General features: G+C 43.1%; 2 protein-coding genes across 2 annotated transcripts in view; one reads left to right on the plus strand and one right to left on the minus strand.

Annotated features, from left to right (window-relative positions):
- Positions 1-14,845, minus strand: part of LOC124864560 (voltage-dependent calcium channel gamma-4 subunit-like) — a 37,229-nt gene extending 22,384 nt beyond the window's left edge. Inside the window, exon 1 of the mRNA XM_047359385.1 lies at positions 14,301-14,845. Within this exon, the coding sequence (XP_047215341.1) occupies positions 14,301-14,523 (223 nt within the window). The 5' untranslated portion in view covers positions 14,524-14,845. The remainder of the gene's footprint in view (positions 1-14,300) is intronic.
- Positions 14,846-18,866: 4,021 nt separating this feature from the next.
- On the plus strand, positions 18,867-23,212 carry LOC124863765. Its single transcript, XM_047358236.1, has 2 exons — positions 18,867-19,222; positions 19,471-23,212. Exons 1-2 carry the CDS (start codon positions 19,031-19,033, stop codon positions 21,181-21,183), a joined length of 1,905 nt encoding a protein of 634 aa, XP_047214192.1. The 5' UTR covers positions 18,867-19,030; the 3' UTR covers positions 21,184-23,212.
- The last annotated feature ends 109 nt before the right edge of the window (positions 23,213-23,321 follow it).

Here is a 23,321-nt window from a genome sequence, read left to right on the forward strand (position 1 = left end):
TTGTGTACACATACAACACGCAAAGAACATTATTTTTCTTGATCATGATATCCATTTTGATATTGTCATTTTTGAATTTATTTCAATGTTTGGGACGTATCGTCATGGATATTTTATTAAGTGGTATTATTTGTGTCTAAGAAACAATTTTCCAAGTAAAACCGTGCATGTAAGAGATACTGTACAGAGGACCACAAACTTGAGAAGTGGACGATAACTGAATGTTTCTCAAGGTCTCATCTTGGTTCGTGAGGAAGAGGTTAACTTGATTGATGCATGTGCCATATTAAACAGAGGAATACTAGTTGGTATGCAACACATGCAAGAACACATGGTTTGAGCATCCATTTAGATAATCTTAATGTCTTTGTTGTTTTAGACCGCATTACACTCCATACACACTTATATCAAGACATACATTGCAATTGTAAGTATTGTATAAACAATGCTACTTTGCAGACAACCAGTCCTTATTACATTTAGCATAAATTATTTCATATTTGGTGGTTTACTGTAATAAATTCCATTGCACATTTGAAAGTAGTGCTTTGTCAGTTTATGTGTCTGTGATGGCTATGAGGTATTTTTTGTGAGATGAGAGGCATTTTGTGATGCTTCTCATCACTGTCCAAGTTCTCATGTCTAATTAGTGTTTTAATCATTCTGTTATAATTAAAAATAAAAAAGCAAAAAAGAGAATCAGATTGTAGTCATTTCCTTTAGATGGCCCCATGTCTAGAGAGGCTTCGGCTCTTGACGTGGCTGTCCCCTGGTTCAAATCCCAGCCACAGTGACTTCTGCTACATGTCGTCCAGCCCTCTCCTACCCCATTTCCTGTCTGCCTACTTTCAAGAAATGACAAAATATAGGCCAATAGTGCCGCAAAACAAATCTTAAAAAAAGACAGTCTGGTTAAACATGTTTTATATTTGAAGTGCATTGCAAAAGTATTCACACCTCTTGATGTTTTGTGACATGACAGTCACACCTTTCAATGAATTTTATTAGGAGTATGAGTTTCTGCATTAGTAATTAGCCCCTTAGGTTGGAAACAATTGCAAATCAAAGAGCATACACCTATTTAATCATAGTTTCATTGAACTCACCCACATAATTTGATCAGCTGAGTGAAAGATGGTAAAAACTAGGTATTTCTATATGATTTGATTTTATTTATTTTCATTTTCTTTCGCATTTTAAATTGACAGCTCCACAACAGAGATTTATTGACTTGCTATATGCAACAAAACCTAGAATGTAGTTTATCTTACAAATAGTGTCCGCAAACGTTGTGTAATATCCTGTCATTTTAATGGCGTACTTACAAAAAATAAGCGTTAAACTGTTATATTTTAGATGAAACGGATGAGGACCTGTCTCTGTCTGAGAGTCTTCAGAGCCATATTAGTTCATCTAATTACAGAGCATTAAATTAAACCCGACTTTGTGCAGAACTGCACAGGCTAAAAATGGTGTCGAGCACTTCCTCGTGTATTCCTCCAACTGATTCAAGGCAGACCAATCTCTGCTTGTTACCTGATGCAACTCTTCACAGTGGCCATTTCCAAATATGCACTCTACCAGATCTCCCCCTGAAAGGTCCTGCAGTCCATAAAACCCACCTTGGAGTGCACTTGCTTTGGTTTCTGTTCTTTAAGTGTAATCAAATATTTTGCAAAACTCCATAACGATATGCCTTGAAAGAAAAAATGACTTATTAGCCACTGTTCCATCTAAAAAGTCGGTTATATTCACATTTAACAGTTATTAACAAGTGATCCACCGTGTAGATCTCCTTTCAAGCTGGTCATGATCTTGTGGTAGGCCTATTAAATGTTCTGGGCAAACAGCTGGCTATCACACACAGTCCAGAAGCAAAACAACTATTTTCCTGTGAAATTCTGAACTATGTCATCATCCCTTCCTTATTAAGAAGCTAAATGTTTAGTTTTTAACCAGTCAGTCATTTTCTACCGCTTATTCCATAGTGGGTCGTGGGGGAGCTGGTGCCTATCTCCAGCAGTCTATGGGCAAGAGGCAGGGTACACCCTGGACAGGTCACCAGTCCATCACAGGGCAACACACAAACAACCATGCACACACTCATTCATACACCTAAGGGCAATTTTGAGAGACCAATTAACCTAAGAGGTATGTCTTTGGACTGTGGGAGGAAGCCGGAGTACCCGGTGAGAACCGACGCACAGGGAGAACATGCGAACTCCATGAAGAAAGAGCCCCAGCCGGGAATTGAACCTAGGACCTTTTTGCTGCAAGGCAACAGTGCTACCAACTGCGCCACCGTGCAGCCCTGTTTAGTTTTTATTTTTATATAAATCTTTCCCTGCCAGTCATTGTAATCTTTAAAATAAAGTGATGAAGAAAGATCATTCGGTAAATATAACTTACAATAAATATATTGCCCAGTATGTTTGCAGCTGTCATACTATTTCCTTGATACACTAATGGATCTTTGTAAGATGTTCAAAGCTTGCGATTTTGTTTTATAACCTAATCCTGTAATAAACTTTATCCCTTACCCGTTTGCTGTGTTTCTTGGTCTTTATGATGCAGTTTTTTTTAAACCTCCGAAGCCCCCTCAGAACTGCTGTATTTATACTGTGAGCAAGACTATGGACTCTATTAACTAATTAGGTTACTTCTGAAGGCGGTTGGTTGCACCAGATTTTATTTAGTGGTATCAGAGTAAAGGGTACTGACTACACCTTAAAGTTTATTAGGAAAAAAATGTAGAATATGTTTTTTTTTTTCCTTTCAGCTATGTGCTACTTTGTCTATCCCATGAAATTGAATTGAAATACATTATTTTGTAGTGTTAGCATGGCAAAATATTAAAAATATGTTAATAAAACCAAAGGGTTTGTGTTCTGGGCTAAGCCCCCACTGTTTTAGGATCCTAAGAACACCTCTGGTGGTGTGTCATCATTTGCTCACTGAGGTTTCTCAGAGTTTTGTAATGGCATTAGGATCGGAGCCTTTACTTCCTCATTTTTACACTTCGGTCACTTTGCAGATATTGATTACCAAGCCAATTAAACTTGACGTGGATATTGTCTATTACTAGAAGTGCAAAACCTTTAGTGGGTGATGCGCATATATTATTATTATCCTACTTCTCATCAGCTTTTGATACTTCATAACAAACACAAGTAATGTTTCAGCTGTGGTTTTACTTTAGTCCCTTTTTTGCCAGGACCTCCAACAGAGGGTGTAAACAGTTTACAACAAGTTGGATGATTAAGTCTTTGCAAAGCTATAGTTGAGACATAATGTCACCGACTTACCAACACATGAATTTATTAGTGTGAAAGCAGGAAAAAGCGGGGCAGCAAACAAAGTGGTTTAATTTGTTTTTCCCTCTGTCTTGCAGTCCAAGTGAGAATGAGAGAAAAGCAATTTTGGCATCAGTGATGCAGTGTTGATATGACTGACAGTCGGTTAATTAAATTGTCACCATGCTGTAATTTCTTCAAACACAGCTTGAGTTCGACTGTGCACGCGTATCCAAGTTGTTGGAAGAAAGCTGAGAGCTTACGCCACATGTAAGCTGTTGGCTGTTATGCACAGTCAATTAAAAATGCTCAGAGACAATTGATTCTCAAAGTGATCTATACTTATGGCAGAATTGTTTGGAACTGTGTAAACATTTGAATGCATTTCAGCATTTTGCCACTCTTTTGGACGCTCTATATTGCATGATAAGTCATTTCCAGCTTGATTTATTTAATTTTATTCTTATTTTCTAGGAGCTTTGCACTTATATAAGATGTTTAATTGATGAAGAACCAAAAACAAAACAACCCGACAAGGGCGGGCGGAGGGGACCTTGGAGGACCTTGGAAGGAGGGCAAGAGTTCAGGCCGCCGGCCCGGAGGCCGTCTCCGGCAGACCAAGATTTTAGGCGGCCGTTCCGGAGGCCGTCGACCGACAGATCCAGAGTTCGGGGGGCTGGACCAGTGGCCTTCCCCGGCAGATCCAGAGTTCAGGCGGCCGGACCTGCAGATCCCCGGCAGATCCGGCGATCAGCGGGCTATCCCCGGCCGATCCAGCGATCAGGGGGCCAGCGACGTAGGGGCAGGCGATCAGCAGGCCGGCGACGTAGGAGCTGAGCAGGCAGGTGACGTAGGAGCCGATGATCTGACGGTCGCCAGCGGGACCAGGAGAACCCACGGTGGAGCTCAGAGGCGCGGTGCGAAGACCGCTGGGATTTTGAAGAGGCCATGGAGATCTGCGGCGGAGCCGCCGAGACACAGCAGGCAGAGAGGGTGTGTCCTCACACCCGTCAGGGACAGGAACAGGAAGTGGAGACAGGTCCTCCACAAACCTCTCCGGAACGGGAACCAGGGCTGGAGGCAGTTCGCCCTCAGAGCCCTCCAGGACAGGACCGGGAACAGGAGCAGGAAGTGGAGGCAGACCATCCACGAGCCCCTCATGGACAGGAACAGAGTGTGAGGGCGGCTCAGCTTGGGACCCCTCCAGAACAGAACTAGGAACAGGATCGGGGTGTGGAGGCAGTTCTTCCATGAACCCCTCCGGAACTGGACCAGGACCAGGATTTGGAGTCGGAAAACCATGTCGAGCTTCGGTGGAGAGGCAGGTGGAGGAGGGAGCAGGAGATCTCCTCATAGAAGAGGCGATTTCTCCCAGAGCCCTTTATCGCTCGGCCTTAATGGTGTGGTGGATCCGAGGATCAGGGAAAAAATCCCTCCTTGCCTCGAGGCAGTCTTGGAGGCTGCCAGCTATTTCCAGCCTTCTCCATGGTGAGCTGGGAGAGGTCACAAGGTGAAAACATTATTTGGCCAGAACCTCACCCCTCTGGAATTCCCTTACCATTCCTCCCGCTTGGTCCTGTTGGCTGGTTCTTTTTGTCATAATGTGGGTTTCTGTTGAACCAATATGCGGGGAAGAACTCCTGAAGCTCGAAGTTTGCAGGTAAGACGACACTTTATTGCTCATGGCTGGACACGGACAGGGTATGAGGTGAGCACACAAACACAAACAACACATAAGGAACCAGCGTGGAACAAAGTTTACAAATGGTCTTAAATACAAAACTGTTCACACACGTGAACAAAACAATCAAGGGAAAACACAGAACAGGTGTGCGCTTAGGGTGCAGAGAAACAGAAAACAAAGGACTAGACAAGGTAAAATAACAAAACACAAGCAGGTATGACAGTTTAAGGCAATCAAATGCCAGAATGAAATATGAGTGGCAGGATAATTGCCATTTTTAGGCAGAAACATGCATCCAAGAAATACTGCTGCTTTGACTCTGAGTCTTTTCTCCTTTGTGACATAAAAAACACTAGTACATTCACTCTAAATCATGCAGACAAAAGGTCATCCTCAGCATTTTATTTGTGTCTTGTGAGGAGAAAACCAGGATGAAAGAGCTACCCAAGTTGTGTTAACAAATAACAAAATAGATGTTCTAGTTTCTCTTGGGTTCCCTAATTAACATTATATTTCTTGTTGCTTAGTATAAACACAAGCAGCAGTTTATTTTTTTTTTCTCCAGCCTTGCGGCCGATGGTTACACATTCATATTGTACATTTATAGCATTATTTGTGAAAATATTGTCTTTTTTCAAACAGAAAACGTAGAACAGAAAATGTACTTGCATATTATTCAACAAGTGGCTGGATTTATGGAAAATATTTACCAATCAGAAAGAAAAAAAAACTCAGGGAACCCAGCAACAGTTTGATAGCCCATCTGATGGCATCATAGCTTTGTAAGCTTCCTGTAGGTTAATTCACAACAGTGAAGTTAAATGGAGACACACTTGTGAATGTATTTTACAGTTACTCCTCAAACATATTGCGTCTTAGTGTGACATGATTAAAAAATAAAAATAAAAGAAGAATTGTGTGTACAATTTCCAGATGTCTGAACATGTCACACTATATGCAAGTATAATCTATTTACCATCCAGCAGAGAGACAGGTTATGTGTCCCAGAGATGAAGCTGGTAACAGAGCATCATTATCTACAGTGAAATGACTCCTGTACGAGATGGGCAGAAAGGCCACTCAGTGAGGAACAAGCCATTATTCCAAAAGCAACATAAAAAGCCAAATTGGAGATGGCGAATGCACTGTGATTAAACTGAAATTAACATTTTTGGCTATAATGCTACTGTTGCATTTTGAGATGGAAGGCGGAGCTTGCACGCATGAGAACACAATAAGGGGTGGCAGTATCATGTGTGAGTATTTTACTGCAGGAGTGATAGTCCAATTTACAGAATAGATGGCATCACGATGAAATAGCTTTATGTTGAAATACTAAAATATCTCAAGACATCAGCCAGGAAAATGAAGTTTGGGTACAAATAGGTCTTTCAAATGGACAATAACCCTTATCATACAGACAAAATATGTTACAAAGTGGCTTAAGGACAACAAACTCAGGGCTTTAGCGTGGCCATCCCCAAGCCCTCATCTCAGTTCCACCAATTACTGAAAATATGTGGGTAGAGCTACAAACCTGACTCACTTACACCAGTTCTGCGAGGAGGAATGGGTAAAATACACTATATTGCTAAAAGTATGGGTCACGCCACCGAAGCAATGAATTCTGGTGTTACAATCACTTCCATGGCTGCAGGAATATAAAGTTTAATGTAGAGAGACTTGACTGGCCTGCACAGAGTCCTGACCTCAACCTTCTTGAACACCTTTGGGATGAATTAGAGGAGATGCTGCAATTCTGGTTTTCTCATTTAACTATAACCACACTTCTAAACCTTGTGGAAGATGTTTACAGAATAGTTAAAGTTGCGTTTGCTGGCGACGGTGGGTCCATCAACAATTGGGACCTTATAGATTAATAATAGAATGTCATCAAAGTTGATGCACATGTAAAAGTAGACAGACAAAATACTTTTGGCAATGTAGTGTACCTGCAAACTATTGCAAGGGGCTTGTGGAAAGACACCCAACATTTAACCTAAGTTATACAGTTCAAAAGGCAATTCCATCAAATAATAAAGAAATAAATGTGAACTGCTGGATTTAATGAAAGTTTAAAATAAATCTCCACAACAATCCAGCTCTAATTATTCTGTCATTTGGCAAATAGAATTAAATGTCGTATCTCAAAAACAGGTGAAGTTTAGTTTGGTTTTTGTCATTTATGTAAATGCCTCATTTCAAAAGTATAAAAACAAAAAAAAACGTTGTTCCTCTTTTAAATTCTTGGAGAAGATATATTTTGAAATATTTCCACTGGTCACTATTTAGCTCAATCTCTGAGACCGAAAACATGAAGCTATATTTACTTGTTCTCGTACTCATACTCGTCGTCTTCCGCTTCATCCGGGACCAGGTCACGGGGGCAGCAGACTTAGTAGAGACACCCAGACGTCCCTTTCCCCAGACATCTCCTCCAGCCCCTCCGGGGGGAGCCCATGGTGTTCCCAGGCCAGCCAAGAGACATAGTCCCTGGGCCTTGTCCTGGTCGGATGTGCCTGGAACACCGCCCGAGGAAGGCGTCCTGGAGGCATCCAGTATAGATGCCCGAGCGACCTCAACTGGCTCCTCTTTATGTGGAGGAGCAGCGGCTCTACTCCGAGCCCCTCCCCGATGGCCGAGCTCCTCACCCTATCTCTAAGGGAGTGCCCGGTCACCCTACGGAGGAAGCTCATTTCAGCCCCTTGTATCCAGGATCTCGTTCTTTCGGTCATGACCCAAAGTTCATGGCCATAGGTGAGGGTAGGAACGTAGATCGACCGGTAAATCGAGAGCTTCACTTTTCGGCTCAGCTCTCTCTTCACCACAACGGACCAGCACAGTGCCCCATTACAGCGGCAGCTATACCGATCCGTCTGTCGATCTCCCGCTCCATTCTTCCCTCACTTGTGAACAAGACCCCAAGATACTTGAACTCCTTCACTTAAGGCAGGAACTCCCCTCCAACCTGAGGACGAGCCACCATTTTCCAGTCGAGAACCATGGCCTCGGACTTGGAAGAGCTGATATTCATCCCAGCCGCTTCACAGTTGGCTGCAAACCGCCCCAGTGCATGCTGTAGGTCTTGGCTAGAGGGTGTCAGCAGGACTACTTCATCTGCAAAAAGAAGACACGAAATCCACTGGTCCCCAAACCAGACCCCCTCCGGCCCTTGGCTGCGCCTAGAAATTGGTTGACAAATGGCAGCCCTGCCGGAGTCCAAAATGCACGGGGAACAGGTTCAACTTAGTGCCGGCAATGCAGACCAAACTCCTGCTCCATTTGTACAGAGACCGAATGGCCCCAAATAAAGGGCCCCTGACTCTGTGCTCCTGGAGCAACCCCCACAGGGCACCACGAGGGACACAGGCGAAAGCCTTCTCCAGGTCCACAAAACACATATGAACCGGTTGGGCAAACTCCCATGAACCCTCAAGTACCCTGCACAGGGTGTAGAGCTGGTCCAGTGATGAAAACCACACTGCTCCTCCTGAAGCCGAGGTTCGACTATCGGCTAGACTCTCCTCTCCAATACCCTGGCATAGGCCTTACCAGGGAGGCTGAGGAGTGTGATCCCCCTATAGGTGGAACACACCCTCCGGTCACCCTTCTTATGAAGGGGGACCACCACCCCGGTCTGCCAGTCCAGAGGCACTGTCCCCGACCGCCACGCAATGTTGAAGAGGCGTGTCAACCATGACAGCCCCACAACATCCAGAGACTTGAGGTACTCAGGGTGGATCTCATCCACTCCCAAAGCCCTGCCACCATGGAGCTATTTAACCCCCTCAATGACTTCAGTCCAACCCCGAGTCCCCAGCCTCTGCTTCCACCAGGAAATGCGTGACAGCAGAATTGAGGAGATCCTCGAAGTACTCCTTCCACCGCCCAATAATGTCTCCAGTTGAGGTCAGCAGCTCCCCACCCCCACTGTAAACAGTGCTGGTGAAGCACTGCTTCCCCCTCCCAAGGCGCCGGACGGTTTGCCAGAATCGCTTCGAGGCCAACCGGTAGTCCCTCCCAGGCCCGAGTTTTTGCCTCTGCCACAGCCCGGGCCATAGCACGCTTGACCTCACGGTACCCGTCAGCCGCCTTAGGAGTCCCACAAGCCAACCACAGCAGATAGGACTCCTTCTTCAGATTGACAGCATCCCTTACTGCTGATGTCCACCACAGAGTTCGGGGATTGCCTCCGCGACAGGCATCGCAGACCTAGCGGCCACAGCTTCGGGCAGCAGCATCGACAATAGAAGCTCTCCCGGAGGTGGGAGTTGAATACATGCCTGGCCGAGGGCTCCGCCAAACGTTCCCAGCAGACTCTCACTATACGCTTGGGCCTGCCAAGTCTGTGTGGCTTTCTCCTCTTCCAGCAGATCCAACTCACCACCACGTGGTGATCAGTGGACAGCTCTGTCCCTCTCTTCACCCTAGGCAGAAGGTCAATAATCCACTTTGTTGTCGTGTCTTCAGACGTTTTGGAGTCATACTACCATACTAAGTCATACTACCTTTATTCTCAAATATATATATATATTTTTACAATTTATCAATATCACTCATTAATTCATATGTTAAAATGGCTAATAATTAAAGGTCTATTTTATCAGCAGTCACAAATCCTGGTGTAAAAATGGACCTAAAACTCACTTTCAAATCTCATATCAACTACCTCTGCAAGGCCTCCTTGTAAAATCTACCAGAACATTTCCAAACTTCGCCCCATTTGCTCCCTCTCAGACAGCGAAAAGCTGGTTTGTGCCTTTATCTCCTCCAGACTGGACTACTGTAATGCACTTCTCATTGAGATTCTTAAGCAAGAGCGTGCAGTGGCTACATATCCAAAACTCCCCAGCTAGGGTCTGGATGAGAGTACACAAACATGAGCACATTACCACCATCCTCCACTCTCTCCACTGTCTTCCCATCTCCACCAGGACTTAGTATAAGCTTTTCCTCCTCATGCATCTACGGACATGCCCACTCCTACCTCAAGGAACTCTTTCATTCATAAAACGCAACATGCTCCCTCCGTTCCACTCACTCAAACGTCCTCCATTTACCCAGGACTAAACCGAGGACTATGGGAGATAGGCCTTTCTGTGTTACTGCCCCGTGCCTGTGGAATACATTCCCTGGTTCCCTGAGAGCACCACAATCTACTGACTGTTTTAAAAAAGGTCTTAAGACGTTTCTTTTTAGAAAAATGTTTGGATCACTCACCTAGATATGTTTTTTTTTGTCCTGTTTTTATCCCTTTGTAGCCCTTTGAGATTGTGAGATGATAAAGGCTCTATAAATAAAATTATTATCATTATTTTAATAATAAAAAGTTTTCCTAACCTTAATTTAACAGACATATTTTGCAAAGCATTTTCAGATTTTTTTCTAGCGTGATTGCTTTTAAAAGCTGGAAAACAGAACATAGCAGTGACGCAGGACATGATATTACGATGAAGAAGAAGAGCCTTTGCAGAAATGAAAAACAAAACATGTACGTCAGAGGACGGGAAGATGATGTGACCGAGTTGGAAGTTAAGGCCTGCTGGCTAATTAGACCCCCCTGCATTGCTTCTAGATAGCTACATTTAATTACAGATTGGTGTAGCATGGTGAAACAGCAAAGTGACCTCCAACCTCCTCCCGCCCCCAACACCATAAAATGTAATTCAACGCCTCCTCTCTAAAACACACGTATCCACCCAAAGCTATGAAAGAAAAACAGGTGCCTCACATCTCACACCAATCCACCACCAGCTGAGACACTTGCTTTAAATATGATGCAGCGAATTAGATAGTCAAACTTACATATTTCACAATGGCTGACATTTGTGGGTGTTGGCCTCACCACATTAATGCTGTGAACGGCAAATGAAAAGACTGCTGACCTCATACTGAAGAAGCTTTGTTCTGATCTTTTTTGAAAGGAGGCGAGGTACTATGTGAGCAGGGTGCCCCCTAAACATAGCCATTATTTGTTTATTGGACAGGAATAAGAGCTGAGGGGAGCTGAACAGCTGATGTGTGTCTTCTAACAATGTGTTGTCCGCCAGAGATGTGGTTGTCCTAAAGTGTTCTGCAAAACAGGCCGATGTTTTACCTGGTAGCTGTGAAACCTTCAATAACTGTGTGTTTGTCATTATGACCAGAGGGTTGTGTGTGGTGATGGTCGTGGCAGTGGTGGGGGAGTCCTCATCGCTTGTCTTTTCCTCTACACTTACGAGTCCCCATGACAACTGAGCCATCTCAAAGCAGCTCATGGTTTTTAGCAAAGACACAGCAGCAAAACTATCACAACACACCAGGATGTTTATCACATCTGTCCACCTTCGCCTCTGTGTCTCTGTGTGTGGGCTTGGATGAAACAAGAAATGTGAAATAACTGAAAGAATTACAAAAAAACTAAAGGTATAACAGGATCTGGTGCTAATCAAAAATATAATATTTGGGGCAAATGCCAAATATATGTCAGATTACTTTAAATAACAAAACAAAAATCCTAGTCCTTCACCTGTTCCTCAATTTTAACGGTATAGTAGTCATGTAGGGCTTGGAGGGCGTGTTTATGGGCCACGGTGTATTCCCGCAGTAGGGCAACTGGACCTGGACCTCCTCCCCCATTTTGATGCATTGTAGTCATCCAGACTTCACCTTCAACAAAATAACAACCACAAAGACATCTATGCACATAGACATACTTATGCCCTGTGTACACAACAACAATCCATTAAAACAGGATTGTTTTTCCACTTCTGTTACATAACATTTCAGTTGTGATCTCTGTGCACAACACACTAGCAGAAATGTTAAAATGTAATTTCCCTGCTATGCCACTAATAGGCAGTACATGCTTTGAAACTCAACCACATGCACATGCGTACAAACACTCCCTGCTTAAAAAAAACAAAAAACAGGGTAGAAAAAAGCACTTTGCTTGAGAACCATTGTTGTATTCAAAAGAGTCAGCAACACAAAGAGTACTCTTCAATCTGCCATTCTTTTTGTTAATATCTTCTTCTACTGTGGGTGTTATACTTGTCAGCATCCATTAAGTTGTGCGCTTGCACATGAATTTCCACTGATTGTAGCCATACTATGCATGTGCGGGGCTTCCCCATACGGGAAGATTGTGTTTTTATTGTGTACATTACAACGGAGACCCGGATGTTTTTAAAACCTTATATTCAGGAACCCATTTTCAAACCAGAAAAAAACGTGCGAAACACAACAAAACCTTTCCATTTTCACCAAAAACATTGCCCAAGCACAGGGCCTAATAACTGTTATAGCTGCAGTTGTGGGTTTCCTGTCTGTTTCTGCCCCCCCTGGCAGTCTGGGAGGCCAGCATGTTGCTTGGTTGCTTTACTCATCTGGTCACATTTAGGCCCAGGGAGGGTGTAATGGTCCGCCTGATGAAGTCACTCTGTTGTTGGGTAGACCCTCTGAGCCTCTTGGTAGGGTCACCCCAGGTGTCACTTAGTTTGACTCTGCCTGCGATGCTTGGATGGCTGGAGTCCGCATCTTGCTTGGGGATGTTTAGTGGATTTTGTAGTTTGTCAGGACTGGGTCCCTTGTGATAGTAGTCTGTGGAAATCTAAGGGTATGGGTGTGAACTCTCGGTTGCACTGGTTTTTGTGCTGTGGCCTTACTTGGAAGCATGGACAGGGCCTTTCTTTGGCTGTGGGTGCTGGGAGCAGGTGATTGTAATGTGAGGAAGTTTTGGGTTAGTGCCCCCCCCAAACACACACACACACACCATTGTGTGTCTCTTCCAAGAATTTCATTACAGACAAATCCTGTCTCAATTTCTGTATGAGCTTACATACAAACACATGCTGACAAACAAATAACTGCTCACACAAGGAACATGCATTAACAGAAATGTTTTTATTACTTTTGCTGTGTTGCTGTGGGTGCAGTAGACCCATTTAATTCTTCGTATCTGTCTTTTGTCTCGTTATATTCTTCACAGCCTGTCCGCTTCAGGTTTTCTTCCCAAACCAGATTCTTACATGTTGTGCCTTTAACTTAACAAACTGTGCAAAAAGCTAAATATCCCATTTTCCCCCTTTTTGTACAACAAATCTATCTGCTACACTACAACACCTGGAAAGAACAGGGCACGCACACACACACACACACACAAGAACAATGTCAGTAAAATACAAAAGAAAACTAACAAAAGAGAAAACATTTTATGCAGAATGAATTTCTTTAATTGTTACTGTCAAGGTTGCTCCGCCTTTGCCTGAAACATAATTTGTTGTGTTTGGAATTGACTCCACCTCCTGTACATACGCCTATTTCATTGGTGTACATGCTGAGTTTATTAGCAAACAGTCTTTTAGTCTTAAATGTAGCTGCCTTCAAAAAGCATTTACTATAATAAGCTTAAAATTAACAACTAATTTCTGTCCATATTTTTCATTTTAAGCTAATTATATTGAATTTACTTGTACCTTGATTTTAATAGAATAAATAGGCGTAAAAACTGAAAACCCAATGAAAGAAAATCTCACTTCTTCTGCAGGTGTATTTTTCACACAATATCGGTCAATCTCTGCGTCATGACAGACGTCTATGCTACGAACGTCTAAGCAATTCCCTCACTGATAGCCGAGGCGAGAAGTCAAGGGGCAGTCGGAAGAAAGATTGGTCAATGAGCGTCTGTCTGCCTCTGGAGAAAGACGTCACTGCCAGCGCACCTCCGGAACACCAATCCATTATATTTCGCCACGAAAAAAACTCAAAAATGGGAGAATTGAGTGTTTATCAGATGTTCCATTTCAAATTTATAAATCTTTTTTTTAATTTTTTTATTTGCACGGACATGACGTGAACTCAGTCATCTATTTTAAGTCACCGGGCATGTTTCCATAGCAATTTCATGGATGTTGCCAAGCAACGCAGCATTGGATACAATAAAGACATGAATGAAAGTAGACTAATAGCGCGCACATTTCCTGGCAGAGAGAGTGAATGGGCTCAGACGCGCCGGCTTGGCACGGCATTCTTTCGCAAGGATTTATGTGTGGGCTCATTAACGCGGTGTAACAGTTGGCATACAGTTTGTCTCAGCCTTTATCAGTCAATTCTTGCCCCGAGCATCTTTGACATCTTATTTGTCCCCAAAAAGTTATTTCACCGTTATAATGTTGTTCAGCTGTAAACCTATCTCCATACAAAGGCTTTTGACGTGCGTAAAAGGAGTGCGTCCTTTGTGCGCACCGGAAAAGAACAAAAACGCAAGCAATTTCTTATATGTTAAGAGATATCCTGTTAACTGGAGAGAAGTGCGGACATGTTAAAGTTTGAGGCAAGCTTACCTTCAATACAACAGATTCTCCACAATCCCGAGTGGGTGAGATCGCCTTTTTTAGTTTTGATCTGAGTCTGGGTCTCGTCGGTGGTGGTGTTGGTGCCATTACATATGTACGCCCGCGAATAGAGCCAGTAGTCCGTGCCAATGGCGATGGTCATCAGGCTGAAGGCGGCGAAAGCCCCCGCCGTGGCTAGCAGCGTTTGAACCCCGCGGTCGCACCAAGCCATGGCGCTTCATACTAGTCCGCACGCTCCCCGGTCCAGCAGAATGCGCGCACCACGGTGCGTCAGGGCACAGGTCTTCTGGTCATACTTGTGTTGAAAAGGGAAGGAGACCACAGACTGATGAAGCCACTGTTCGTAACGTTCAGCTTGCGTTCAACTTGCAAAAAGGACACTGCTGGGATCCACTACTGATGCTCCATTTGAAGCACACAGGGGTGGTTCACATCAACATCAAAACATTTCCAACCTCATCAGCATGTCATTATGTTGCTTTCTTCTCCTCAATCATTGTCAGTGCACTTTTTCTGCTCTAACACAGACTGCGTCTCTGTTTAAACCCATCTGAACGAGCGCTACGTCAAAAGACCCTTAAGTGAGACCCCACCCTCATCAAATCTAACCAATGAAAGAGATGTGCGTTTAAATGAGTGAAATGAGAACTCGCATCAGCAATAAAATGTACTGTCACTTCAGCTGCCCAATTAAAATATATGAGATTCTATGAGGGAAATGTAAATAACCAAACAAAGCCAGTGGCATGTGAGACGTCTCCACGCTCCACGCTGAATTCACATGTCGTGAATATCACCAAACCCGGAGTCACCGCAGTCACAGGAGAGCAGAGAAATAATGGCATCCTTTGACCCAACACAACAGCACAACAACCGAACAGACTGTTAAAAGCAATTAGATGCTCACCCAGTGCGCATTCCTGTGCTGAAGAGGAGGCTTCAGGGTTCACCGGGTTCATTAGAGCAGCAAAAGTTGAGAGGTAGATATAGGCTGCCAAATTTTCGTTCCGTTCCATGTTAAAGTATTCATACTCCTTACACCTTTCTACAGTTTGTCGGGTTTGAACCAAAAACCTTAAAAGTAGTGGATTATTGTAAAGTGGAAGAAAAATTACACATGGCTTCCATTTTTTTTTTCTCATATAGAAAAACTTCACGTCATTTTTGCCCATTCGTCTCTGCAAACTAGCTCAATCTCAGTCAGATTGAATGGATAGTGCTTTTAAATGTCCATTTTACAGTCTTGACATAGATTCTGACTTGGATTTAGGCCTGGACTTTGACTGAGCCATTCTAACACATGAAAATGATTTGATCTGCATTCAGTTGTTGCTCTAGCAGTATGTTTAGGGTTGCTGTCCTGCTAGAAGGAGAACCTTTGTCCCAGTCTCTTTTTGCAGCGTCTGACAGGTTGTCTTGCAGGATTGCCTTGTAGCTCCATCCATATAACTATCGAACAGATCAGTTTACCTGTCCATGCCAAAGAAAACAACCCCCACAGTATGATGCTGCTTGCCTTCACCATGTTTCACCCCTTTGACGGGTGGTTCAGGCTGATGTGTAGTGTTACGGTGTTTTGTATATGAACCCGAGTTCAACAATGGCTTTCTTCTCCTCACTTTCAGAGAAGGAATAGATTTGTGTAGTGTGTGGCTATTAGTTGTCCTGTCAACAGATTCTCCCTCCTGAGCTGTGAATCTCTGCAGCACCCCAAGAGTTATCATGGTCTTCTTGGCTGCATTTCTAGGTAATGTTCTCCTTGCTTGGCCATCCAAATTAGCTCAACGGCCATGACTATATCTATATATCTATATCTACAAAGTATCTAAAAACTTATCTAAAAAATTCAATATTTTTGTCACTCATTTCAGTAAGTTAAACTCAAATATTATATAGATTCATTACACACATAGTAAAATATTTCAAGCCTTTAGTTATTGTAATTTCAAAGAGTATGGCTTACAGATAAGGAAAACTCAAAATTCAGTATCTCAGAAAATGTTATTATTGTGAAACAGCAGAATATTGGGAACTCATGGTGTCACATTTCAATCGGCTAATTACTGAAAACACATGCAAAGGTTTTCTGAGCCTCTACATGGTCTCTCAGTCGGGGTCAGTAAGCTACGCAATCCTGGGGAAGACAATGAGAAGACAGAGGCTGCAGTCAGCACATCAAGAACCACCCCTGAACCAGAGATAACATTAAAAGCACCTAACCTGGGCTACTGAGAAAAGTAACTGGACTGTTGCTCAGTGGTCCTAAGTCCTCTTTTCATGTTAGTAAAGATATATATATATATGTATATATCTATATGTATGTATATATATATATATATATATATATATATATATATATATATATATATATATATATATATATATATATATATACATATATATACAGTACAGACCAAAAGTTTGGACACACCTTCTCAATCAAAGAGGTTTCTTTATTTTCATGACTATGAATATTGTAGCTTCACACTGAAGGCATCAAAACTATGAATTAACACATGTGGAATTATATACTGAACAAAAAAGTGTGAAACAACTAAAAATATGTCTTATATTCTAGGTTCTTCAAAGTAGCCACCTTTTGCTTTGATTACTGCTCCGCACACTCTTGGCATTCTGTTGATGAGCTTCAAGAAGTAGTCACCTGAAATGGTTTTCACTTCACAGGTGTGCCCTGTCAGGTTTAATAAGTGGGATTTCAAGCCTTATAAATGGGGTTGGGACCATCAGTTGTGTTGTGCAGGAGGTGGATACAGTACACAGCTGATAGTCCTGCTGAATAGACTGTTAGAATTTGTATAATGGCAAGAAAAAAGCAGCTAAGTAAAGAAAAACGTGTGGCCATCATTACTTTAAGAAATGAAGGTCAGTCAGTCCGAACAATTGGGAAAACTTTGAAAGTGTCCCCAAGTGCAGTCGCAAAAACCATCAAGTGCTACAAAGAAACTGGCTCACATGAGGACCGCCCCAGGAAAGGAAGACCAAGAGTCACCTCTGCTGCGGACGATAAGTTCATCCGAGTCACCAGCCTCAGAAATCGCAGGTTAACAGCAGCTCAGATTAGAGAACAGGTCAATGCCACACAGAGTTCTAGCAGCAGACACATCTCTAGAACAACTGTTAAGAGGAGACTGTGTGAATCAGGCCTTCATGGTAAAATAGCTGCTAGGAAACCACTGCTGAGGACAGGCAACAAGCAGAAGAGACTTGTTTGGGCTAAAGAACACAAGGAATGGACATTAGACCAGTAGAAATCTGTGCTTTGGTCTGTTAAGTCCAAGTTTGAGATCTTTGGTTCCAACCAGTGTGTCTTTGTGCGGCACAGAACAGGTGAACGGATGAACTCTACATGCCTGGTTACCACCGTGAAGCATGGAGGAGGAGGTGTGATGGTGTGGGGGTGCTTTGCTGGTGACACTGTTGGGGATTTATTCAAAATTGAAGGCATACTGAACCAGCATGGCTACCACAGCATCTCGCAGCGGCATGCTATTCCATCCGGTTTGCGTGTAGTTGGACCATCATTTATTTTTCAACAGGACAATGACCCCAAACACACCTCCAGGCTGTGTAAGTGCTATTTGTCTAAGAAGGAGAGTGATGGGGTGCTGCGCAAGATGACCTGGTCTCCACAGTCACCGGACCTGAACCCAATTGAGATGGTTTGGGGTGAGCTGGACCGCAGAGTGAAGGCAAAAGGGCCAACAAGTGCTAAGCATCTCTGGGAAATCCTTCAAGACTGTTGGAAAACCATTTCAGGTGATTACCTCTTGAAGCCCATCAACAGAATGCCAAGAGTGTGCAGAGCAGTAATCAAAGCAAAAGGTGGCTACTTTGAAGAACCTAGAATATAAGACATATTTTCAGTTGTTTCACACTTTTTTGTTCAGTATATAATTCCACATGTGTTAATTCATAGTTTTGATGCCTTCAGTGTGAAGCTACAATATTCATAGTCATGAAAATAAAGAAAACTCTTTGAATGAGAAGGTGTGTCCAAACTTATATATATTTATATATATATATATATATATATATATAAGTTTTTTTTACAACGAACTAGTTCTTAGAATAAGTTTTTTAGAACTTTTTTAGAACAGAACAGAGAAAACAACCTACACGGCCCATTTTTATGAGTTTATTGTTGTTAATCCCCCCACCCAAATGTTGTCTAAATTTGTTTATTTATTTATTGCGCTAAAGTTTTACTCCAATTACCAAACCTGCCTCAAACTATTTATCTCTTTATTTATTACAGTTCATTCATATTTTTGTATTCAGTCCGGTTACCAAACTGGCCTGAAATTATTTATTTAATCCAATCATTGTAAGGCTTTACTTTCTGCTACCTAATGGTGGCGCTAGGTAGCTCCAAAACGAATCAGTAAAAAAAAAAAAGGGGGGGCTCCTCTAAGTAAACGGTAGTGACTACTACGTCACGCGTTTCTTTTAGGCGCATGCGTACTGACTAACTTCGTCCGCACACTTCCAGTGGATGACACGGTCGTGAACAGGATGGTGACATAGCCGTCCTCTCCTTCATGACTTGCCGGGCAACATGGAAACAAAGGCCTGCCCCTTTTTTCATGTTGATATCTGCACAGCCAGCGTTACTTTACGTGTAATCAAGATTACTAAATCGGATTACGATACTTTTATTGTAATTTAGCTCGTCGTTAGTGGCAGAAATAGCGTCCGAGATGGATGTGGAGCAGCATGAGACCTGCGGAGAGACTAAATCGGCCATTAACACTTGGCGTTATCGCCACCATTTCACGTACAAGGCTGATCAGGGGAAAAATATAATCGTCCAATGTAATCTGTGCCTGCCGAGGGTCAATCTGTTGTCCACGTCGAAAACGTCCACGTCAAACCTAAAGAAGCATTTAGACGTAAGTCAGAGAAAGGCAGCGTGAATATGAAGACCTCCAGCTCAGTATGTGTTAATATTTAAAAACCGAGTCAATGAATGAACGGCTTCCCTGATGAATAATTACATTATCCATGGTGCAATCATGGCGCTGCAGACTCATCCGAAAAAAGAAGGCTGCTGCTTATTTTTATTGCAGAAGTTTCTGAAGTTGCACAAAGTCATAACACCCAACCTGAAACATGAAATCTCTGCCTCTTTGTTTTTCAGAGAACACATCTGGGCTGTGAGGCCAGGCCGGATGCAAAGAGAGGGAGAAAGAAGGAGGAGTACAATGGAGAGGAAAGCAGACACTGTCAGCTGAAAAAACTGAAAGCAGAGATCATCTCCAAATGCCTGACGCAGTCCAAGATTGATGATCTCATCTTCAGTTTCATTGTGGAGGATTGTCAGTCTTTCTACGTGCTGGAGCAGCCTGGTTTCAAGAAGCTGGTCACAGGTTTGACAGAGGGGCTAAAGATCATGGACAGGGTGACCCTGTTCACAAAAGTGGACCATGGCCTTTCCAGAATGCGGGAGGAGATGCTGGCGAAGCTCAGCAGCATCCAATACGTGTGCACCACAGCAGACATCTGGACGGCAAACGACAGAAGCTTCTTTGGCATGACGTGCCACTGGATCGACACGGAGTCTCTGGAGAGGAAGTCTGCTGCTCTGGGGTTCCCGCGGCTGCAGGGTAGGATCACGTATGACTCCATCGCTGGGCGGATACATGACACCCATGTAGCCTACAACATCGAAAGTAAAGTCCAGACCACGGTCACTGACAACGCCAGTCCTTTCGTCAGCGTCTTCAGAGAGTTTGCCCCGGACAGTCAGGAGAGGGATGATGACTTTGGGTTTTTTGAGAATGTGAGCACCATATTGGAGGGTGAGCCAGAGCAGGACATGCTCTTGTTCCTACCCCCTGTGCAGCACTGTGCATCACACACCCTTGAACAGATCGTCACTGAGGACTTTTGGCAGGCTATCTCGCAGGGGCCCATGTGTCAGCTGCATTACAGTTCCATGACCAAGGTGTTCTCCATATGGAGCAAATGCCACCATCTCCAGGTCGGGATGGGGGCAGCGGAGGAGATTGGAAAGATGGCGCTGGTTGTCCCAGCTGTTATCCGTTGGAACGTGGAGTACTGTGCTGTGCAGAGGATCGTCTCCCTTAGTGAGCGGGAGCTGACGGAGCTCTGTGCCCGTCTGGAGGTTGCACGCTTGCAGGCGGAGGAAATGGCCTTCCTGAAAGAATATGTGACTGTGTTCCACCCTCTTGCATTTGCACTCGAACTTTTTCAAGCGGAGCAGAAGTGTTACCTTGGTCTCGTCATCCCAACCGTCTTAAGCTTGAAGAACAAGCTAAATGAGCAGAAGGATGCAGCCAATTACTTTAGCGATGTCATCAACACCATTATTGTGGCGATCGATGTTCGATTTCAGGAGTTTTTCTCCAGCACAGAGACCAAGATCGCCACGGCAACGACCCCTCAGTTCCGCCTGTGGTGGATGGCGGCCTCCGAGAGGGAGGAGATGTGCTCCCTACTGGCCACCGAGGCTTCCCAGATGGTTCCCTGTGACGTAGCCGAGGCCAACACCAGCCACATCCTGTCCACAATAGAATCCGAGGACGACTTTTTCAGCTACGGGTCTGCAAAGACCTCCACTCAGATCCAGCAGCGAGGGGTGATGGAGGAGATCCGCAAGTACGTTGAGGGAACAGGGAAAAGCCTTGAGTGTCTGCAGGATTTCCCCAGAGTGAAGCAGCTTTTTCTCAAATACAACACCACCCTGCCTTCATCGGCTCCCGTCCAGCGGCTCTTCAGCCAGAAGGGCAACCTCATGACCTCACAGAGAAACTTTCTAACAGACGACTACTTTGAACGCATTCAGCTTTTAAGATACAACAGCAACGTATGTCCTTTGATGACAGAATGACTTTTCCGCCACAGCCTTTCAACTTATGTGGAATCAAACCATAATATGCTCAGTCATAACTAAAAATAACAACAAAAATATGTTGTTTCAGGCACATTAACCCAGCTGTTTTTTTTACATTTTCCTCCACTCCCTGGTTTATAAGGTGAAGTATACTTCTGTTCCTCCACAATGGCCTAACAAAAATATCTGATTGACAATCATGAACACTGACATTCAGAAGGAATGAGCTGACAAAAAGCTACTTTTAATTCATGCTGTTTTTTTATTTTATTTAGAATAACCAAAAAAGATATACTGAAGAAATTTCATCTTTTGGGTGGGTTACTTTTTCTACAGATGTTCAGTAAGAATACATCTTCTCTGTATGTTTTATATGATATATATATATATAAAAGATTAAAAAAAATAATATTTGTGTCTTTGTTTTCTTCATTTGAACCAATGAGAAGGCACAACTTGAACAGTGATGTGACCTGCTACCTTACAGATCAGTTTTACATTTTCTCTGATTCACTCCAGGTCATAATTACACACAGACTCAAATATGTACATACACCCCCATTTATAGCTGGATAAATTTCTTTTAAGTTGCAGAAAAAACACTTTAATGCCATCAACGAGTTTCTGCATGGATATGTGACCTCTATTCTTGGCACAGATGTCAAGGTTTCTGCACAGGCTGGAAACAGGTGGGATTTGATTTCAGTATTGTCAAAGTCTGTCAATATTGAAAAAGAAATTAGGAGTATGGGAACGTATTTGTATTTTTCAGACTTTATTCATTGTACCATTGTCTACGCATTGTTCATTCAGCCAGAATTATCCAAGGACCTTGTTGATAAAGATTGTGGTCAAGAGGCAACTTAATGAGGGACATCAAGTAGAAAATATGTAGGGCTGTATTCAACTTTGCATGTCTCATACAAAGTTAAAATTATTTGGAAACATGTGTTAAAAAATAAAGCCCCAAATTAATGACATGTATGGCCATAATGCATGTATGTAGACTTCTGTCTGGAACTGTATTTGTATGCAGCTTTGGCTTTATCAGCATTTACTGACTGGTGTTCATTGGTGCCTGTGTGTATAAGCAAGATATTCAAACATGTAAGAACGAAACTCCAAAGCTGCAGAGTCTCAAGTGTATTCCATGACATGTGCCCAGATTTCAGCTGAGAGCTTTCGTCTTGTCAGACAGCTGCCTAGAGACCAACGGGAGACTGTCAGAGAATACAAACAGATTTCTATGCAGGCTCTGCACAGACCGAAGCTGTCAAAAACACAACTCCGGGGAGAATGCAAAACCATTCCACAGAGAGGATAAATCATAGGATTAGGCTGTTTCTGTCAGCATTATTGCATGTATAAATATTGAGGTATGCCAAGTTCTAGAGGTTCCTGCAGACTGTATTACAGCGGCCAGAGGATTATACAGACATAGCTGTGGACTGCTGAGAAACTCCACTGCTAACAGGGAGTTGGAATTTAACAGCACACTTCAGATATCACTGTTTGAATAAATGACAAGATGTTAGGATGCAGAAAACCCCAAATTCTCACACTATACAGGTGCATCTTTATAAATCAGAATATCATAAATTAAATTTTCTTGAGTATTTTTATTCCTAAAGTCAAAATATACGTTTAGACTGCAGGATTGACAGCTGTCCAGAAGACAGTCATTGACATTCTCCAGGAGGATAAGCCAAAAAAATAACTGTCTATGATGCTGTCTTTTGTGCTGTATCTACGCACAATAATGAAAAGTTGAGTGGAAAGAAAAACTGCAGTAGAAAAAGGTGGAGAACAAGGGCGATCTATGGCAAAGTCAGTGGTTCACCAGCCCCCACAGACATTTCCAGGAAATAGACTAATTACTTTCTGATGATATTCTTAATTTATTGAGATTCGCTTGTCACTGTTGAGAGATCCTAGAGGCTAGTGGAGCAAACATTGTTCAGTGTTTCCTTACCTTTTTATTTCATTTATGGTTGTCATGCAACTGGATGGAATCATAAAGGACAATATGTATTTGGAAGCATCCTTAAGCCAATCATTTATATTTCTACCCCTGTTGGGCACAGATATGAACTACCGAAACTCCCGTTTCCTAAATATTTTTAGGGAACAAAATA

Source organism: Girardinichthys multiradiatus, chromosome Y (genome assembly GCF_021462225.1).
Source record: "Girardinichthys multiradiatus isolate DD_20200921_A chromosome Y, DD_fGirMul_XY1, whole genome shotgun sequence".
Taxonomy (NCBI): Eukaryota; Metazoa; Chordata; class Actinopteri; order Cyprinodontiformes; family Goodeidae; genus Girardinichthys; species Girardinichthys multiradiatus.